General features: G+C 31.0%; 1 protein-coding gene across 4 annotated transcripts; it reads left to right on the top strand.

Annotated features, from left to right (window-relative positions):
- Positions 1-6018: 6018 nt before the first annotated feature.
- On the top strand, positions 6019-10910 carry LOC145008762 (protein FAR-RED ELONGATED HYPOCOTYL 3-like). 4 transcript variants are annotated; one of them, XM_078967371.1, is made up of 8 exons: positions 6019-6242; positions 7382-9593; positions 9699-9755; positions 9838-9906; positions 10003-10071; positions 10149-10217; positions 10335-10397; positions 10474-10910. In XM_078967371.1, exons 2-8 carry the CDS (start codon positions 7425-7427, stop codon positions 10528-10530), a joined length of 2553 nt encoding a protein of 850 aa, XP_078823497.1. In that variant the 5' UTR covers positions 6019-6242; positions 7382-7424; the 3' UTR covers positions 10531-10910. The 4 variants fall into 4 exon arrangements, with proteins under 4 accessions (XP_078823497.1, XP_078823502.1, XP_078823500.1 ...); XM_078967376.1 differs by having other exon boundaries at positions 6020-6242; positions 10350-10397; XM_078967374.1 differs by having other exon boundaries at positions 6238-6445.
- Positions 10911-18147: the final 7237 nt, after the last annotated feature.

The following is an 18147-nucleotide window of genomic DNA, read 5'->3' as shown; positions in this document are numbered from 1 at the left end:
GACTAGAAACCTATTTCCTTCCATAGTGTCCCACATTAGGACCGAATTCATGAGGAATTCGGTCATGTAGGATCGAATTCACAAAGAAAATGGCCCATTAAGACCGAACACACACATAGTCCAACCCATTAAGACCAAATTCTCACCCCTATATATTTATGTTCAATCGAAATCAACCTCATTTCCCCACTTTTCACACCGAACTCTTGCAATTTTTCTCTCAAAATTCATCCTAGGATTCTCTCAATCTTCAAGAGATTTGCCCAGATCTTTATACCATCTTTAAATCTTTAACCGAATTCATCAAGCCCACATTCAAATTTTCATCATATCCTTCATATCTTCAAGATTTTACTCAAGAACACAAGAACCATCTTCAAAAACTCAGAATTTTCCCAAGAACACACTGAAAACTCTATTTCCCCACCGAGAACACTATTTTGCCCACCGAATTCACCCTTCAACATTTCCAGTTATTCCAAATTAATTTTGTAAGTATTGTTTACATAATTAATTATTTAACACCTTATTTAAATTAATTTATTATTAATTTAAATACGACGATTGATATGGGCATATTTAGTTATAAACTTCATGCATTATCTTAATACTTTATGTTGATTTTATCTCATTAAATGAACAAAAGGTGCTTAATTAGTTTAGAATTTCATTTTTCAGCAATAATGACATGCTCGGAAGGAAAAGGAAGTGGAACTAGCGATTGGAGGCTTGGATATTGGATTTTGAAGAAAGAAGGATGTTGCTGGACAGTTTGACCCCTCATCAGTGTTTTGGCCATATCTCATGAACCGTAACTCCGATTGACAAGATTCAAAATGTCTGAAAAGTAGACACAATTTCGGACAACTTTCGTGTTTTGAGAAAATGCTGATTCGAAACGTACTCAGCGAGTAGGGTCGATTACTCACCGAGTTGGTCAGTTTTAAGTGATGGACTCGCCGAGTAGGTCAATGGACTCGCCGAGTAGCCCCTGTTTTGTGAAAATCTATATAAAGGGACTTTCAGATTGATACCCTAAGATATAGATGAACCCTTGGAGGCCAATTGTCGACTAAAGGTGCTGCTGGAGCGTAGGAAGCAAGGGAATCAACCCTACATTCAATTTTAAGGAGAATCAAGTCAAAATCAAGTTTACTCTTACCTAATCTCTTGTTTGAACTATGTTTTTACCAATTGATTTCGTTTTTGTGCTTGTTTCTGCTGTAATCATGAGCTAAAAACTCATAACTTCTGTTTAGGTAGATGAATTTGTGAACATGGATTGATTATTTGATTATGATTAATTTTAATTGGTGATTATGTTTTATTAAGCTTGTTAAAGAACCTTATGTGTTAACAATAACTATTCTTCTGTTAATACATTAGTAATTAAGTTGTATGAACATCTCTTAGTTATTAATTTCATATGATTTATTGTGACCACATAGTTGTATGTCTAGGATTAACGAATGTGAAACTAGAATTAACTAGAAGATAGGTAAGTTAATGTGTGAGATTGTTTGATGAACATCAGCAAGAGGTTAATTGAAGGGCCAATTTAATTAACCATTACAAGTCTTATTTAACCCGAATCAATAACTAGGAAATTCGTTAATTTAGATAACTGGCCACTGCTTGAGTTAATTTGTTTCCTAAGGATTAGTAATAGCAAACGTGAAACTAATCATCTTAGTCGGTAGCCAATGAAGAATTAATCCGATACATTGAAATCATCCATGGGAACAAATGAGTCGAACCTAAACAGAAGTCCTCTTTATTATTAAATTTAGTTGATTTTTATTTGCTTAGCTCTTAGTTTCTTAGTTTAAGTTTTAGTTAATTGTTTAAGTTTCTAGTCTTGCAAAACTAGAGAAAACCCCCTTTATATTATTTGTTTTATTTAGATAATATTAGCATTTATTTTAATTGTTTACCGTTCCCTGTGTTCGATACCCTACTTGCTTGAACTATATTACTAATTGATAGGTACACTGCCTTTCGTGTGTTTATTTTGTGTCTAAGTTAGTAGGATTAAAACTAGTTGGTTTTACATACATCAACGATGAATACAATTATTTTTAGGGCAACGTAATTAGAGCGTACGCTACTCGGGAATCGTCTCTACAACCCACTAACTCCAGTTAACGCACATTTGAGGTGAGTTCATACCCCTACATTTTCAATATTTTTCCATGTTTTAGGGAGGGGGGGGGGGGGATACAAGTACAACACAATTAAATTTTTGTAAACATTTCAACGATTTCCAACAATTTCAAACGGTTACAAACAATTTTAAATGTCTTAAAAGCTATTTCAATTGGTTTCAACCGTTGTTCATACGATTACATATTTTTTTATATATATTGTTATATATAAATGCGAGTACAATCTTTTAATCCTTTGTAACATGTCGAGCAAAGGAAAACTTTTAGAATAATTACATTTCAAATGAGACATATTTATATACTATAGTTTATATGGTTTATGGAACGCCGATATCATATTTACAAAATACGAAGATACAAACAAACGAACATATAAGCTATAATAGGTATAGTTTAAGGAACACTGACAACATATTTACAAGATGCAAAGATACAAAACAAACGAACAAATAAACTATAATTGGTATAGTTTATGGAACATAAGTATTATAATACCAAGTATATGTTTTACCACATAAACGAACATATAAACTATATTAGGTATAGTTTATGGAACATATAAACATATATTCATTTCAAAAGGATTTTTCAGATATTCTACACTTAACCGTCGATATAGCTTTGTGAGGTAACGTCTTCAAGTACTTATTTAAGTGTCAACAAAAGTCCTGACCCTAATAACTAGAGTCTCCTGGAGGGAGAGCGTGACTTTATGTATAGATCTATACGGTACTGACAATCTCGTACCTTAATTATTAGCTACAGTTAGGCCGGCACGCCTGGGGTGACAAACGTCATGAACGATTTTCGACGCCTGAAGAACGTCGAGTGAGGCCATCCGTCATATTATGCATGGTTATGTTGTCACGATTAGTGTATGAATAAGTAAACCACTTCACATTGTTTTATTTAAATAATAAGGCTATAGAACATTATTTTACAAGTATCACTGGTAAGTTTAGAGGGTTTTAAACATAAGTACGAATACATAAAACTATTCCAACACAAAGAAAACATACATTCATAGTTTTATGTGAAAAACTATCTTTTTACAAAGTACAATGGCATTTACACGTTTTGAGTATAACAGATTACAGCAGAAAATATAGGATTTTCTGGGAAACATACTTACATTTTCAAGGAAAAATTGATGGATTTCAATTACAAACATACTTATAAACTCACTAACTTAAATGTTGACACACTTTCAAAATCACTTGTATTCTCAGGGAACCCATAAGACAGGTACACCCATATATTTTGAGAAGACATAGCTTTTAGAGTCGCGTCTTTTATATTTTTGGTTATACATTTTGATATCATATAAGCCATGTATTGAACAGATGTAAAAACTTTACCTTATCAATGTAATGGTTGTGTTTGCTTTGATTCCTATTATACAATTGTTGTGATACTGTACATGATGTCTTCCGTCCCTGAACGTTTCCGTCGTTCCGGTTTGAGGGTGTGACAAATTAACTTGAATAAGTTTTTAAGAAATAGAAAATAGTGAAGTTACTATGAACGACAATGATTTGTCTTTAGGAGAATAGGACAAGCATTTGGATTTTCCATACAAATCAAAAGATGATGACGCCTTGGAAAGTGAAAACACAGGTAGGTATAATTCTCGCTCCCGTTCCTTCTTTTGGACATGGTGCCTCCCATATTAGAATATGGAGCCCTTGAAAAACTAGTCCATTAGCTTTAAAATTAATGGGCAGCCACTATATAACTCCATATATACATATAAAATATAACTCCATATATACATATAAAATGGGGGCCTTTTGGCATTTGGGATGGTCGTCCAGCTTGCATAGACTCATAGGTCGGCATTGTCTGTGCATGTACATGTTGGTGCTCTAACAACTCCAACTTTTACTAGTTTATTTTTTACAATTAATTTCATAACAGGGTTTGACATATTTTATGTGCATGTGTATGTACATTTAGTCTCAATTCCTTTTATAAATTTGCATTTTTTGGGTAAATTTATAAAAGAAATTATTAGCTTTAATTTTTATTTAATATTTTTTTCTATTTTTTTCTACAATCTTTCTTAATTTTTCGAATGAAGTTTTATTTAATTTAAAATGCCCTAAATTTTTCATAACTTTTTTTTACATATTTTTTTGTACAAAATTTAACAAAGTTAGTATGGATTTTTTTGTAAAATAAGTATTAATAAACAGTTAAATAATTTTTTTCTACAAAACAAATAACATTTGATTTTTACTTATTATGGTTTACTTATTATAGACAAAATTGCAAAAATGGTGCTTATGGTATGCAAAATTTTGGGGTTTTAGTCCAAACCCCGAGTTTTTTGGATTCATAGTCCTTTTGGGGTGGTTTGTATGTGAAAATAGTCCCTCCGAAAATTGAAATGACTATAATACTCTTGGGGTATTTATTTTTCATTTTTCTTTCATTTTTTTAAAAAAATTTAACATTTATTTACTTATTTTAACAATTAAAAAACTAATAGAGGACCCAACTCTCTCTCTTCTCTCTCTCTCTCTCTCTCTCTCTCTCTCTCTCTCTCTCTCTCTCTCTCTCTCTCTCTCCTGGACGCATTCTTCCTACACCATCACCCACTCATGAATATCAAATTATGAAGATTAACTACATATTTTTCTTAATGATTCAACATTGCGATTCTATTTTCGTGTTTTGTTTTAAATTATAACACCGCAACATGTCCAAATACTTCTTTCCAATATAAAGGAACCCAAATCGAAAGAACCCCAATCATCACAAGATCCAAAAATCACACCAGCCACCACCACCATCACCCACCTGTATCTCCATACACATTAAATCAGAAATCGAGATGTCTTCTTGATGAGTGTGTTTATATATTTGAAGAACAAACTCTTTTGAAATCAAGATACCCTCCTGATGCCACTGATTGAATTATTGACTTTAGATGTTGAAGATTTACAGCTCCCGATGAACTTTCACGTGTTTCAACACCTAGCGGTAGTCCTCTCCTCCATTTCCATTGCTTTTTTAGGTTGATTGTTCTTCCCCTTTGATTTAACAACATGCCAAGACTCCATACATTTTTTTCTCGCTAGATTTCATCTTTTAAAATAAACCCTAAATTAAACCCAAGTGGTATCATTTTTCAAGCTCGTGTCCAAATCAGAATCGAAGCTCTGCTTGGAACAAAGGTATGTGTCCAAATCGAGCTGATTCATCTCATTGGAGGTGGGTTTGATCGAACTCACAACTCTGATTCTTCTTTGTTGTTGTTTGTGTTTGAGGATGAGAACGAGGGAGATGGCGGCGAAGATTGACGTCGTTGCTAAAAAGATAGTGGTTTTGGAGGAGTGACGGAGCAGGAGGACCACGATGGAGGTGGGGGCTAAGAGTTTCTTCTGGGTTTTTTTTTTGACTGGGTGATGGTGTTAGAAGAATGCGTCCAGGAGAGAGAGAGAGAGAGAGAGAGAGAGAGAGAGAGAGAGAGAGAGAGAGAGAGAGAGAGAGAGAGAGAGAGAGAGAGAGAGAGAGAGGTGGGTCCTTTATTATTTTTTTAATTGTTAAAATAAATAAATTAATATTAAACTTTTAAAAAATAAAAAAAATGAAAATAAATACTCCAATGGTATTATAGTCATTTCAATTTTTAGAGAGATTATTTTTACATACAAACCACTCCAAAAAGATCATAAACCCAAAAAACTTAAAGGTTTGAACTAAAAACCCAAAAATTTAAGATCATTTTTGCAATTTTGTCCTTATTATATTATAATTTTTTTATTTACTATGTTATATATATTTGTAACTTTGTATCAGTTTGTAACTTTTTTAAGACCCCGAAAACAAGGTTTGGGTTTTCTACATTTTGATCTTCTCATACCGCAGGTGGGTCACGCGCCATAGACAAAGGAAGAGAGAGAGAAGGGAAAATAGGTAAGCGAGTGAAGCTCCAAACAAACCCTAATCAGGCAATCCAATTTGGGGGAAAAAAGTTCGTCCATCCACTCGCTCAACCCCGTCGCGTGGATTTTCCAGCTTCCAGCAGATCGAATTTAGCACCACCATTGATCCTCATTTTACATACACGAGGTACACCCGCTTCTCCTCTGCGATCTTCTTCTTTCATCCTTTAAACTTTAATCACTACTCACGACACAAACCCATGTATTTTGTTGTTTATCCTTTTGGTTCTACTTCCACGCATGATAATCTTTCCAATCTGAACTGGGTTCATCTCGAGTGTACATAGAACGAGAGGATCCCCCAATTTTGGGCTGAAATTGGTGCCGCAGGTCGAAAATTGACAATTCTTATAATTCATCTTCTTTGATTTTTCGGCATGATTAATCTGTACTTTGGTAGAGTTTAATTGTAGTGCCATGGATTCTTCTTCTGGAATAACGTTGCCAGTAAAAACTGTCAATTTGCTCAAAAGATTGTAATGACGCCTGTACCTAAGACAGATGGACCATCTTTGTTTCAGCTCTTGATACTCCGACTAGTTTGCTCTAAATTCTGATATTTCTCAGTTGTGGTATACCATGGCAAAAGTCCACTTTAGATAGTCAACGGAATGAAGCTCTACTTCAAGATACCTATTGTTATATGTCTATTGATGGAAAATTTTGTAGCCACATTAAATGTTCAATAGTTACTCCACTTTTTTGCGACATTACAAGTACTTGGTATCCATGTAACAATATTCAGACGTTCTATTTCTATATGTCCACATGGGTTCAGCTATCTGGAAAGTATTAATTGTGTAGCTTTTGATTCTAATTTTCGTTTATCTTCTTGAATTTTTTTTGATTCATTAATTCTCCGCATTGTATACTATCTTATCGGAACAAGCATCCATTTTTAGTTCCAGATCAAGTACTTAAGAACTCCTAAAAGTCATCTTGCCTGCATAATATCATTATTTTAGTAAAATTTTCTCAATGTCATATCTAATGCAATGATTCACTAGGGATGTTGTTAGAAGGTGATCTTATGATTATGAATTATGATGGTAGTAAAAACTATGCAATATCACTGTCTGCACTTCTACTGCTTTAAAGCATCTTTTTTTACAGTTGAATGATGAGAAGAACATTGATGCAGCTTGCCTTTTGTATGTGTATTCTGTCTTTTTTTCTTTGCTTTCAAGAGTGTATTTATTTACTCACACGGTTTTCACAAGGATCTTCCTGTTGCTTTTATATGCTAATATTCATCTTCCCTTGTAGGTAGCCACTGAAAGAATCGAGTGAAAACCCCTAAATCCTTACCATGGATATTGATCTTAGGCTCCCTTCTGGAGACCATGAAAATGAAGAGAAAGAAGAGGAGGCGAAAGAGATGAGCAACATGATAGATGCTGAACATAAAATACATAATGAAGAGTTTTTATCCATTCGAGACAAGTCACCTCCTGACAATGACATAGGACTGAATTCTCCATCACTTGATATGGCAGAATATAAAGAAGATGACATAAATCTTGAACCAATTGCAGGCATGGAATTCGAATCACATGGTGAAGCATATTCTTTCTATCAAGAATACGCAAGATCCATGGGTTTCAGCACTGCAATACAAAACAGCCGAAGATCAAAAACATCCAGAGAGTTCATTGATGCAAAATTTGCATGTTCAAGATATGGAACAAAACGTGAACATGACAAATCATTCAATCGACCACATGGCAGACATAGAACCAATCAAGATCCTGAAAATGCTTCTGGAAGAAGATCATGTTCCAAAACAGATTGCAAAGCAAGCATGCATGTGAAAAGAAGACCCGATGGAAAATGGATCATCCATAGATTCGAAAAAGAACACAACCATGAACTTTTACCTGCTCAAGCTGTCAGTGAACAAACAAGAAAAATGTATGCTGCCATGGCTAGACAATTTGCAGAGTACAAAAATGTTGTTGGTTTAAAGAATGATTCTAGCAACCCTTTTGATAAAACCCGTAACACAGCTTTAGAAGCAGGAGAGGCGAATATACTCTGCAAATTTTTTATCCATATGCAGAGTATAAATTCGAATTTCTTTTATGCAATAGATGTAGGTGAAGATCAACGTGTGAAAAACATGTTATGGGCAGATGCAAAAACCAGACATGATTATGTCAACTTTTGTGATGTTGTATCATTTGATACATCATACGTTAAAAACAAATACAAAATGCCTCTTGCTCTTTTCATTGGGGTGAATCAACATTATCAGTTCATGTTACTTGGATGTGCTCTACTATCTGATGAAAGTAGTGCGACTTATTCATGGGTTATGCAAACATGGTTGGCTGCAATGGGTGGAAGAGTCCCTAAAGTTGTGATCACTGATAAAGATCATAACTTGGAATCTTCAGTTGCTCAAATCTTTCCATCTTCAAAGCATTGTTTTTGTTTGTGGAACATAATGGGGAAAATATCTGAAGCTCTTAATCATGTGATTAAAGAGCATGATAATTTCATGGTGAAATTTGAAAAGTGTATCCATAGGTCATGGATAGATGAGCAATTTGAGAAGAGATGGTTTAAGATAATAGAAAGATTTGGACTTAAAGATTATGATTGGATGCAGTCTTTATACGAAACCCGTAAGCAGTGGGTCCCGATCTATATGAAAGATGTTTGTCTAGCTGGAATGTCAACTCCTCAAAGATCCGAAAGTGTAAACTGTTTTTTTGACAAATATGTCCATAGAAAAACGAGTGTGCAAGAGTTTATAAGACAGTATGAAACTATAATCCAAGATAGATATGAAGAAGAAGCAAAAGGGGATTCTGACACATGGAACAAACCTCCAACATTAAGGTCTCCATCACCTTTTGAAAAACACGTGTCAAGTATATACACACACACTGTTTTCAAGAAATTTCAAGTTGAAGTCTTGGGTGCTGTTGCTTGTATGCCTAAAAAAGAAGCACAAGAGGAAATGGTGGCGACTTTTAGGGTTTCTGATTTTGAAAAGAACATGGATTTCAATGTTTCTTATAACGAGTCAACATCTGAAGTGACATGTATCTGTCGTTTGTTTGAATTCAAGGGGTTTTTATGTAGACACGCGATGATTGTTCTTCAAATTTGTGGTCTTTCCAGTATTCCAGCTCAGTATATTCTGAAAAGGTGGACAAAAGATGTGAAGAACAGGGGTTTGACTTTGATGTCTGAAGGGGGTGAGCAGTTGCAGTATAGGGTTCAGAGGTATAATGATTTATGTCAGAGGGCAATTAAATTGGGGGAAGAGGGGTCTTTATCTCAGGAGAGTTATAATTTGGCAATTGGTGCACTTGAAGAGGTTTATACAAATTGTGTTTGTTTAAACAATTCAAATAAGAATCTTATTGAAGTGGGGACATCAAGTGGTCAAGGTGTTTTGAGGATTGAAGATGATAATCAAAGAAACACACGTGCAAATAAAAAGAAGAATCCTATGAAGAAAAGAAAGGTTCTATTTCTCTACTTATATATATATATATATATATATATATATATATATATATATATATATATATAGATCTTATTCTAATTTTATGGATCCTTTTTTATGTAGGCAAACTCAGAACAGGATATTATGACTGTTGGAGGCCAAGACAGCTTGCAGCAACTGGTTTGCATTTTTCTATTTTTTTTAAAACTTAATTATATTTGTTTATGGATGAATGAATAATGGTGATTTGTGATTTTTACAGGACAAATTGAGCTCACGATCAATAGGTCTGGATGGGTATTTTGGTCCACAGCAAAGTATGCAAGGAATGGTAGGGTTTGATTATATAAGTAGTAAACAATATTTATCAAATCTTTTAGTTTTGTAGTTGATTCAGTATTTTTTTATTTTTTTGTGGTTAATTAAGGTTCAGCTTAACTTGATGGCACCTTCAAGAGATAATTATTATGGAAACCAACAGGCTATTCAAGGACTGGTAGATCATCTCATCTCATAAATTATGATTTAGTTTTAAAAAGTTTAGATTTGTTATTTGTATTGTATTTTGTATAGGGGCAATTGAATTCAATAGCACCAAATCATGAGTGTTATTATGGTGCTCAGCCTACCCTTCATAGCCTGGTATGTTGTGATTATTATGTTGATGTTACTTGTGATTTAATTTTAAAATAAAAAGTTTAGTAAGTAAAATTAAATGTTAAAGTTTTGTTATTTGTGATATATATAACAACAGTCTAGGGTTGTTGTCTGCAGGGTCAAATGGACTTTTTACGTGCACCAGGCTTCACATATGGCATTCGGGTTGGTTTCTCTTGTCTTTTTCTAGGGGTATTTTCGTCTTTTGCATTGTCCCACCTTTTTGGTTTTGTTATGACAGGAGGAGCCTAGTGTGCGAACCACCCAATTGCATGATGATGGGTCAAGACATGCATGAGCTTATTATGTTATGGTGAGCGGATCTTTTTATTTGTCAAGGAGAGAATAGTTTTGAGATGGAAGAGGGTGTAGGGGACTCGGATGGGAATTTACTGTTTTGCCCATGAATCATCACGAGGAGAGCTTCAAAGATGTATGTATCACTTCATCATCCTGTATGTATGTATGTATGTATGTGTTATGGGAGAAAAGTTGGGAGCTGTTGTCCCACAAAATTTGTTGTATTAAGGGGTATTTTCCACGCCAAGTCTTTATGAATATGAAAATCAAAATTAGAATATGAGCAAAATATGTAATTTAATGATTTATCTTGTTGTAAAAAAGGTTGTGTATTGAAATAATTCAACTCTATATGGGCATATGCTTATTCAAACTTGATGGGCTTGTGTCATTTATGGTTTGCTAAATGAGTTTTTATTATTGTTACTAGTAGCAAGTAGTTGAGTACTAGCGACCCGACCAGGTTTAATACAAAGAAATTACTTTTTTTTTTTTTAAAACCACAAACTAATCCTAGTCTTAATTACACATGTCTTAAGTGAGATTTAAACCTATGACCTTCCAATTGAGAGTCTAACTCCTCAAATTGGATACCTGGTTTTAACGTGAACTCGATATAGAATCTTAATTACATAGTCGGTGTTTGACTTAATCTAGTAAGAATATATTTATGGAAAAAGGGTTTATAGACTCTAATGCTCTATTTATAGATTTTGTTTATTTCATTAGAGCCTATAATATTTGAGAATTGTCCTATTTATAGAGGTTTAAATTGTAAAATAGGATAATTGGAAGGTCATAGGTTCAAGGATTTTCAAGGATCTTACACTTTATGTTACATCTTACTGATACTTACTTTATGTCACATTTACATATTACATCCTACCGACATTTTACAATAATTAATCTACTGATAATAATAACAAAAATGACAAATATAATAAATTACAAATCCTTCCACAATGAAAGGACGCGTGTTTTCAATAATATCTTCAATAATGTCTTTATGCGTCATTGTTTGCGTCAATCGGATTTGTAATTTATTATATTTGTCATTTGTCGTTATTATTGTTGGTAACTTAATTATTGTAAAGTATCGGTAGGATGTAATGTGTAAAATGTGACATAAAGTAAGTGTCAGTAGGATGTAATATAAAGTATAAACCCTTGATAGTTTAGGGGTCTAAATTGTAAAATAGGTTTATCGTGTTGCAATCATACGATTGAAATTCTCAATTATGTAACCGGTTCATTAGAGCCCTCTATCCAATCCATCTATATAATCATCCAAGATAATCCAAACAATCCATCATCAATTATGAATATCATCAAAAGATCATCTCGACGCAACCTCCTTTCAATTTGGTATCAGAGCAAGGTATCATTCTTATTATGAATTCACATCGTTATTTTCATGCATAATCATCACAAGATATCATTCATCGTTTCATGAATATATGTTAATCATGCATCATAAATTTCATATCATAATCATCATAAAAAATAAGTCATAATAAACTCCACTATCACCATCATTTTAACTATAATTTTTAATCGTAATTATGATCTAAAACATAACTAAGTTATTGTTATTATAGAATTATAATCATGAGTTTTTCAAGTCTAAATAATAATAAACAAGAATTAAATTTGTTTCATAAAACACTAAAACAATCTATAAATTTCTTTTAGATTGTAAACTAGATTCTAACATATCAATAATCAATTGCATATCTAATATTAAAGCAATAGATATAATAGATAATGGTATTAACTGGAAACAAGAACAAATAAAAAATCTTGAAGATAAGATAACAAGATTAGTTTGTTAAATATGCCTCAAGAAATAAAAAATTCACCAATAATTATTAATAAAGAAGAAAATTAATCTGGATACATTTTTGATATTCTAATTAATAAAAATAATATTAATAAAGATGCTACAAGAAAATCAAATTTTAAACTATAAGAAAAACATAATTTTAGAAATAACTCATTAAAAAATTCATTTTCTAGAAAAAATATTATATACTATAGAAAAATGATAGGAGAAGAACCAATACCCATAGAATCAACTAAAAGAAATATTATTATACCTATAATAAATAAACAACAAATTAGAAATAGATTATCTAATATTAAAGAAGTAGATAGAATAAAAACTATTTATATTCATATATCAACTATTCAAGTAATTTTAAAAAGTACTTTTAGTGACTTAGACACACCATCAGAATTAGAAATCATAGATGGTCGTATAATTAACAAACAAGAAAGTATTGTTGCAAAAGTAAAATGTAATTTAATTGAAGGAAAAATAAAATTTAATATTAATATTCAACTAGGGTTAAGTCTTAAAGATAAAAATCTAAGTAATAATATTACCGTACGATATAAATTATTAAGACAAAATTTTATATTAAAAGGTAATCATCCATATACTATTACATATCAAATAAATTATGCACTAAAAAATTCTCATCATAGTATTACGTTTAAAATAGAAGATAGAATATATATATATATATATATATATATATATATATATATATATATATATATATATATATATATATATTATTTACACCTTTATTATGCCTTGAATTACCAAATATAGCTAATAATGGAATATTTAATGAAACTAATTTTCAACCAATAATAACTACTCCGTTAATAAAAAAATCAAATTATAAAACCTCCAAATTCAACTATAATATGTAGATCCTCCATCTCGGAAAATCAGCCTACAACATCTATTGAAAATAAAGATGAAAAATTAGAAGATATTAAAGAAATGATTAAATCATTAAGTTTAAGAATATGACAGAATCATCTAGTAATTCCTTAAAATATTTCAAAACATTTGAAGATCCATATCAAAATACAAAACTATGCATACCAGATAAAGAAATGATTATAAAAATACCACAAGATTTACCATAAGGAACATTATATAATATTGATTTTAGTTCTGAAGTAGATAAAGCAATAGGAGATAAATTAAATGTAATTAATCAAAAGTTATATAATATTATAGAAATAGAAAGTTTACTTGTATTAAAACAAATTCATAAATTATTACAAAATTTAACTCAACTAGAAAATATTACTTGAAAAATATTTAAAAATAAAAACTATTAAAAAATAACCACTTAATGAAAAACCACCATTTAAAAAAATCACTTACTATTAAACGACCTTTCACATGGCAAATAAAATTATGAGCAATAAAACTCAAGTATATTGTAATTTCGATAATAACTATAAAGTTAATTTACTTAAAAAATTATGGAAAGATTTAGAAAAATCCACAAGACATTTAAAAGAAAAAGAATTTGAAGTACATGGATTAAGTTCTAAAAACAAGAATTATACTGCATATCAATTAATTAAAATTGAAAGATTAAGAACTCAAATTAATCATTTTAAAATAGTAATAAAAAATCTTAACAATTCAACTAATTTTCTTTAGACGTTTTAATAATTTGTTAAAATGAATTCAAAAGTACAAATTAATTCTTCAAAATATAACATGCTTTAGACTAATATACTAAAAAACCATTGGAAAATAAACTCTAATCTTTAAATATTATTAAAAAAGAAACTTTATGATATCATCTTAAATAATCTGGACCATTGATTGTATTTTAATCTTATATTTTTCACCCTTAGATCAAATTGCTGACACCATCTTCCCCATATGGAATGTATTTAATTCCAATAACTTACATTCGTTGAAATGGAATGTATTTAATTCCAATAAAAGATTTCCATATTTTAAATCTTGAATTTCCGGTTATGAAGATTTTAATATAGTCAATTTTAAAAGCATATTACTAACAAATCATTTCAATCAATGCATTAATATCAACCATTAATATAAATCTGTTTATATTAGTAAAACATTAATATAAAATCTATTTTTATTAGGAAATCATTAATACCAAAAAATCATATTCAAATTATCACATACATATATGATTCATCCTTTAATCCACGGCTTACACTTATTTTCAATTGTTTCTTTTCTTCAAACATTTCCTACAACATCATTATTATTGCTTATAACTTTCATCATCGTTCTCTACTTCAAACATCCGCTCTTGTACACTAGAAGGTCAGTACCTTTTTTCGTTTTTTATATTTTTTCGATTATTTTTTGTTCCTATTTCAAATATATGTATTCATATATTTCGATTTTCTTTGTCACAAATTACATGAAATTAGTTAACTATTTTTTCTGAAACTTTTCAAATAAACAGGAAAAGATATTACATACTTTTAACAAAACATAAATTACTTATTCTGGGAACTGACATTAATTACGGAAATGTTACTTTTATTTATTAGAGATGATTATGATTTTTTTTAATTTTTATATCATAAGAATCCGGTTAATTTTGTCATGATTTTAAAATATCATTGAAATTATTATGTTTTTATATATCATATCAACCTACTTTTTTATCTTTATATAGTAATAATAAAATTTATAAATTTACACAACAAATATACATATTTCGAATTTTGTAATATTATTATACTTTACAAAATACAACTCCTTCCAAAATAATTTTTGCGAGTAATTTCATCCATAATTTCATCAAATTTAAATTTGTATTTTCTTTATATAAATTTTTTTAATGATCCTGATTTTTTTCCTCCAAAAGTATATCAAACATTTACATCTTAGATAATGTTGTCCATTTATAATTATTACTTTCCAAAAATATATTCATTTAATGAGGAATTTGATTTAATGAAGGAAGTAAATGTTAATTAAAACGAGATATATATTCCATAATTATTATACGGGTTTATTAAAAAAAATTAATATCAAGGTGTAAACATTAAACATTTTTAAAGTGAAATTTTAGAATACATACAAACGATGATGTTGCACAATGAAATATAAAATTGAATAGACTGGAAAAAAAACTATTGAGACAGTCAATCTTGAAAATAACATAGTTATGAAAAATTATAAAATAAGATAAAAATTATAAGATATTAGGAGATTTGTAAAAAGTACAATTATTAAAAGTGTTACGGTTATTAGAAAAAATAAGACCGTTAAGATTAGTAAAAATACAATATATAAATTAAATTATCACAATAGTAATGAAATGTCATTATTTGATATATCATATAATTGAAAGATATACCAAATTACATTGATGATATACTAAAATTATTCAAAATTGCGCCAAAAGTAATGCAAAGTTCTTGCGAACACCAAATAAATAAGAACAAACATAAAAGTTAGCATTTATATTCATAATTAATTTAAATAAACCATTCATGATTTAGAAAACAATCTACATTGATTATTAAATCCATATAACATTTAACATTCTATAAATTATATTATATAACTTTATTTGAATAAATGAAATAGTTGTCAATATTCAATTCAATGGAAAAAATGGCATATTGGTTGTCAATATATGTTTAAATTAAGTAACCTTAGGGCATCCACAATGCATTGAACTCTATAGAGTTCGATGGAGTGCCACATCATCATTTACTATTCCATACAACTCTGTTCATTTTTATCCCACAATGCATTAAACTCTGCAAGTTCAATGAAACATATTAAAAATATAGTTATTTAAAGATTTAAAGACTTTCTTTTTTCCCATTGAAGAGTTCAATGGTCATTGAACTCCAAATCCATTGAATGCCAAGGTGGCATTTCACAGTGGTAGAGTTGTATCCATTGAATGACAAGTAGGCATGAAACCTCATTCAACTCTTCCATTAAACTCCCTATTGTGGATGCTCTTATTATGGAAGGAACATCTAATTAAAATACTTATAATTATATAACAATATCATAACTATATGAGACGAGGAAGGTCGTTCAACTAATAAAATAAAAATGTTGTCTATAAAGAGGTCCTTCAATGATTATAGATATTTATCGTTTTCAATGTATTTTCTACACATTTTAATAATATCAATAACCATATATTTTTTTATAATCATTATGCAATATCTGTAGATGATTATATGTTTTTTTATGTGCTTCCCGCGTTTAACGCGGGCTATAATCTAGTATCTCTAATATTATTCAACATTTAGAAGATACTTTATCAGATGAAGGAATACTATTTGTTCATATTACAATAAAAAAATGAAGAATATAATAGTCAATTAAAAAAGATATCTCGATTACAAGAAGGAATTAAGAAATACAAAAATCACAAAATCATAATTTAAAAACAATACGCAATGTTTCAATCATCCTAACAAATACAACTTGTTAATATGAAAACATTTACTAGAAAAAAATATAAACATTAATTAAATACAGATATAGAAATTTATAAACCGACTCTAATGAGTAGAAGAAAAACCAATATTAACCCAAACAATACATTTATTACAATTAAAATACAAGATAAAGAACTAGTTTCATATATAGATACAGGAGCTACTTTATGTTTTGGAAGAAAAAAGATATTAAAAAATTAGGAAAAATTAGAAAAAACCATTAAAAATTACAATTGCTGATAAATCAATTCACAAAATTTGGTTCGTAGGAAGAGACGTAAATATAGCAATTGAAAAAGCACCGTTTAAAACTCCATGTAACGACCAAAAATTTCAACAAATTTTAACTTTTCAAAAACAACCCATTTTAATAATATTATTACAAAAAGGTTTTCAATACATTTATTATCAAAGTATTCTCAGATCCATAACATAAAACATAAACACGAGGAGCGGTACGATCATGCCTTTGCCTTGTCACGGTCTCCTAAAGAACCTGAAAAACATTAAACCACAACTGTAAGCCCGAAAGCTTAGTGAGATACCCCCAAAATACCAACCACATATACCATACACATATAACATGCTATATCATAACAATCACAGAACAACCATGCATATCGGGTCTACTGTGTGACTGGTCCGCCATGACGGGCCTTTAGTCCACTTGGTCCACCCTCCGAGTCTAGTCATGTCCCTTGAGTCTACAGTGTGGTTGGTCCGCCCGCATCGGGCCTTCAACCCACCTGGTCCACTCTCTGAGTCTACAGTATAACTGGTCCGACCGCATCGGGCCTTCAGTCGGCCTGGTCCACTCTCCGAGCCTCGGCACGTATGGTCCGCCCTCATGGGGCCTACAGCCTATCCGGACTGCTCGCTGGTCCTTCAGAATAACCGATCCGCCCTGGGTATGTTGGCCTACAGCACAAAGCAGGTCCCGCCTCAACCCAACCCTAGTCAAACAACCATGTGCACATAAACATACAATCATATAACAATTCACATTCAATCAAACCGATCTAGCAGATCACGTAACACGACATACTCTAAGCAGGATATCGACCTAATCGGTCACTAGCATAGCATCACCCTATATACCATGATACCGACCTTAACCAGGTCTATAACATATACCATCCTAACTACCAGGATGCAAACATAGTAAAACAACAACATAACAACAATACCCGGATCACAATCCGATAAAGGGTCGGCCTTGGTGCCTTAGACCCTGTTGATATAGTGAGGATAACTCACCTTGCAACTGCTGACTGAAAAGATAAGATCGCGCTGCTCCAATCTCCGACACGAACTCCACCCCTGATAAAGCCGAAAGACT

This window comes from Lactuca saligna, chromosome 8 (genome assembly GCF_052625555.1).
Source record: "Lactuca saligna cultivar CGN05327 chromosome 8, ASM5262555v1, whole genome shotgun sequence".
Taxonomy (NCBI): Eukaryota; Viridiplantae; Streptophyta; class Magnoliopsida; order Asterales; family Asteraceae; genus Lactuca; species Lactuca saligna.
The sequence above is the reverse complement of the archived record's forward strand: the minus strand, read 5'-3'. Positions and strand labels throughout refer to the sequence as shown.

Excerpts from the sequence above, each read along its gene's own strand:
- LOC145008762 (XM_078967371.1), top strand. The coding sequence starts at position 7,425 with ATGGATATTGATCTTAGGCTCCCTTCTGGAGACCATGAAAATGAAGAG. Across the intron at positions 10,218-10,334 it reads AGCCTACCCTTCATAGCCTG|GGTTGTTGTCTGCAGGGTCA; the intron begins GTATGTTGTGAT and ends ACAACAGTCTAG. Across the intron at positions 10,398-10,473 it reads GCTTCACATATGGCATTCGG|GAGGAGCCTAGTGTGCGAAC; the intron begins GTTGGTTTCTCT and ends TTGTTATGACAG.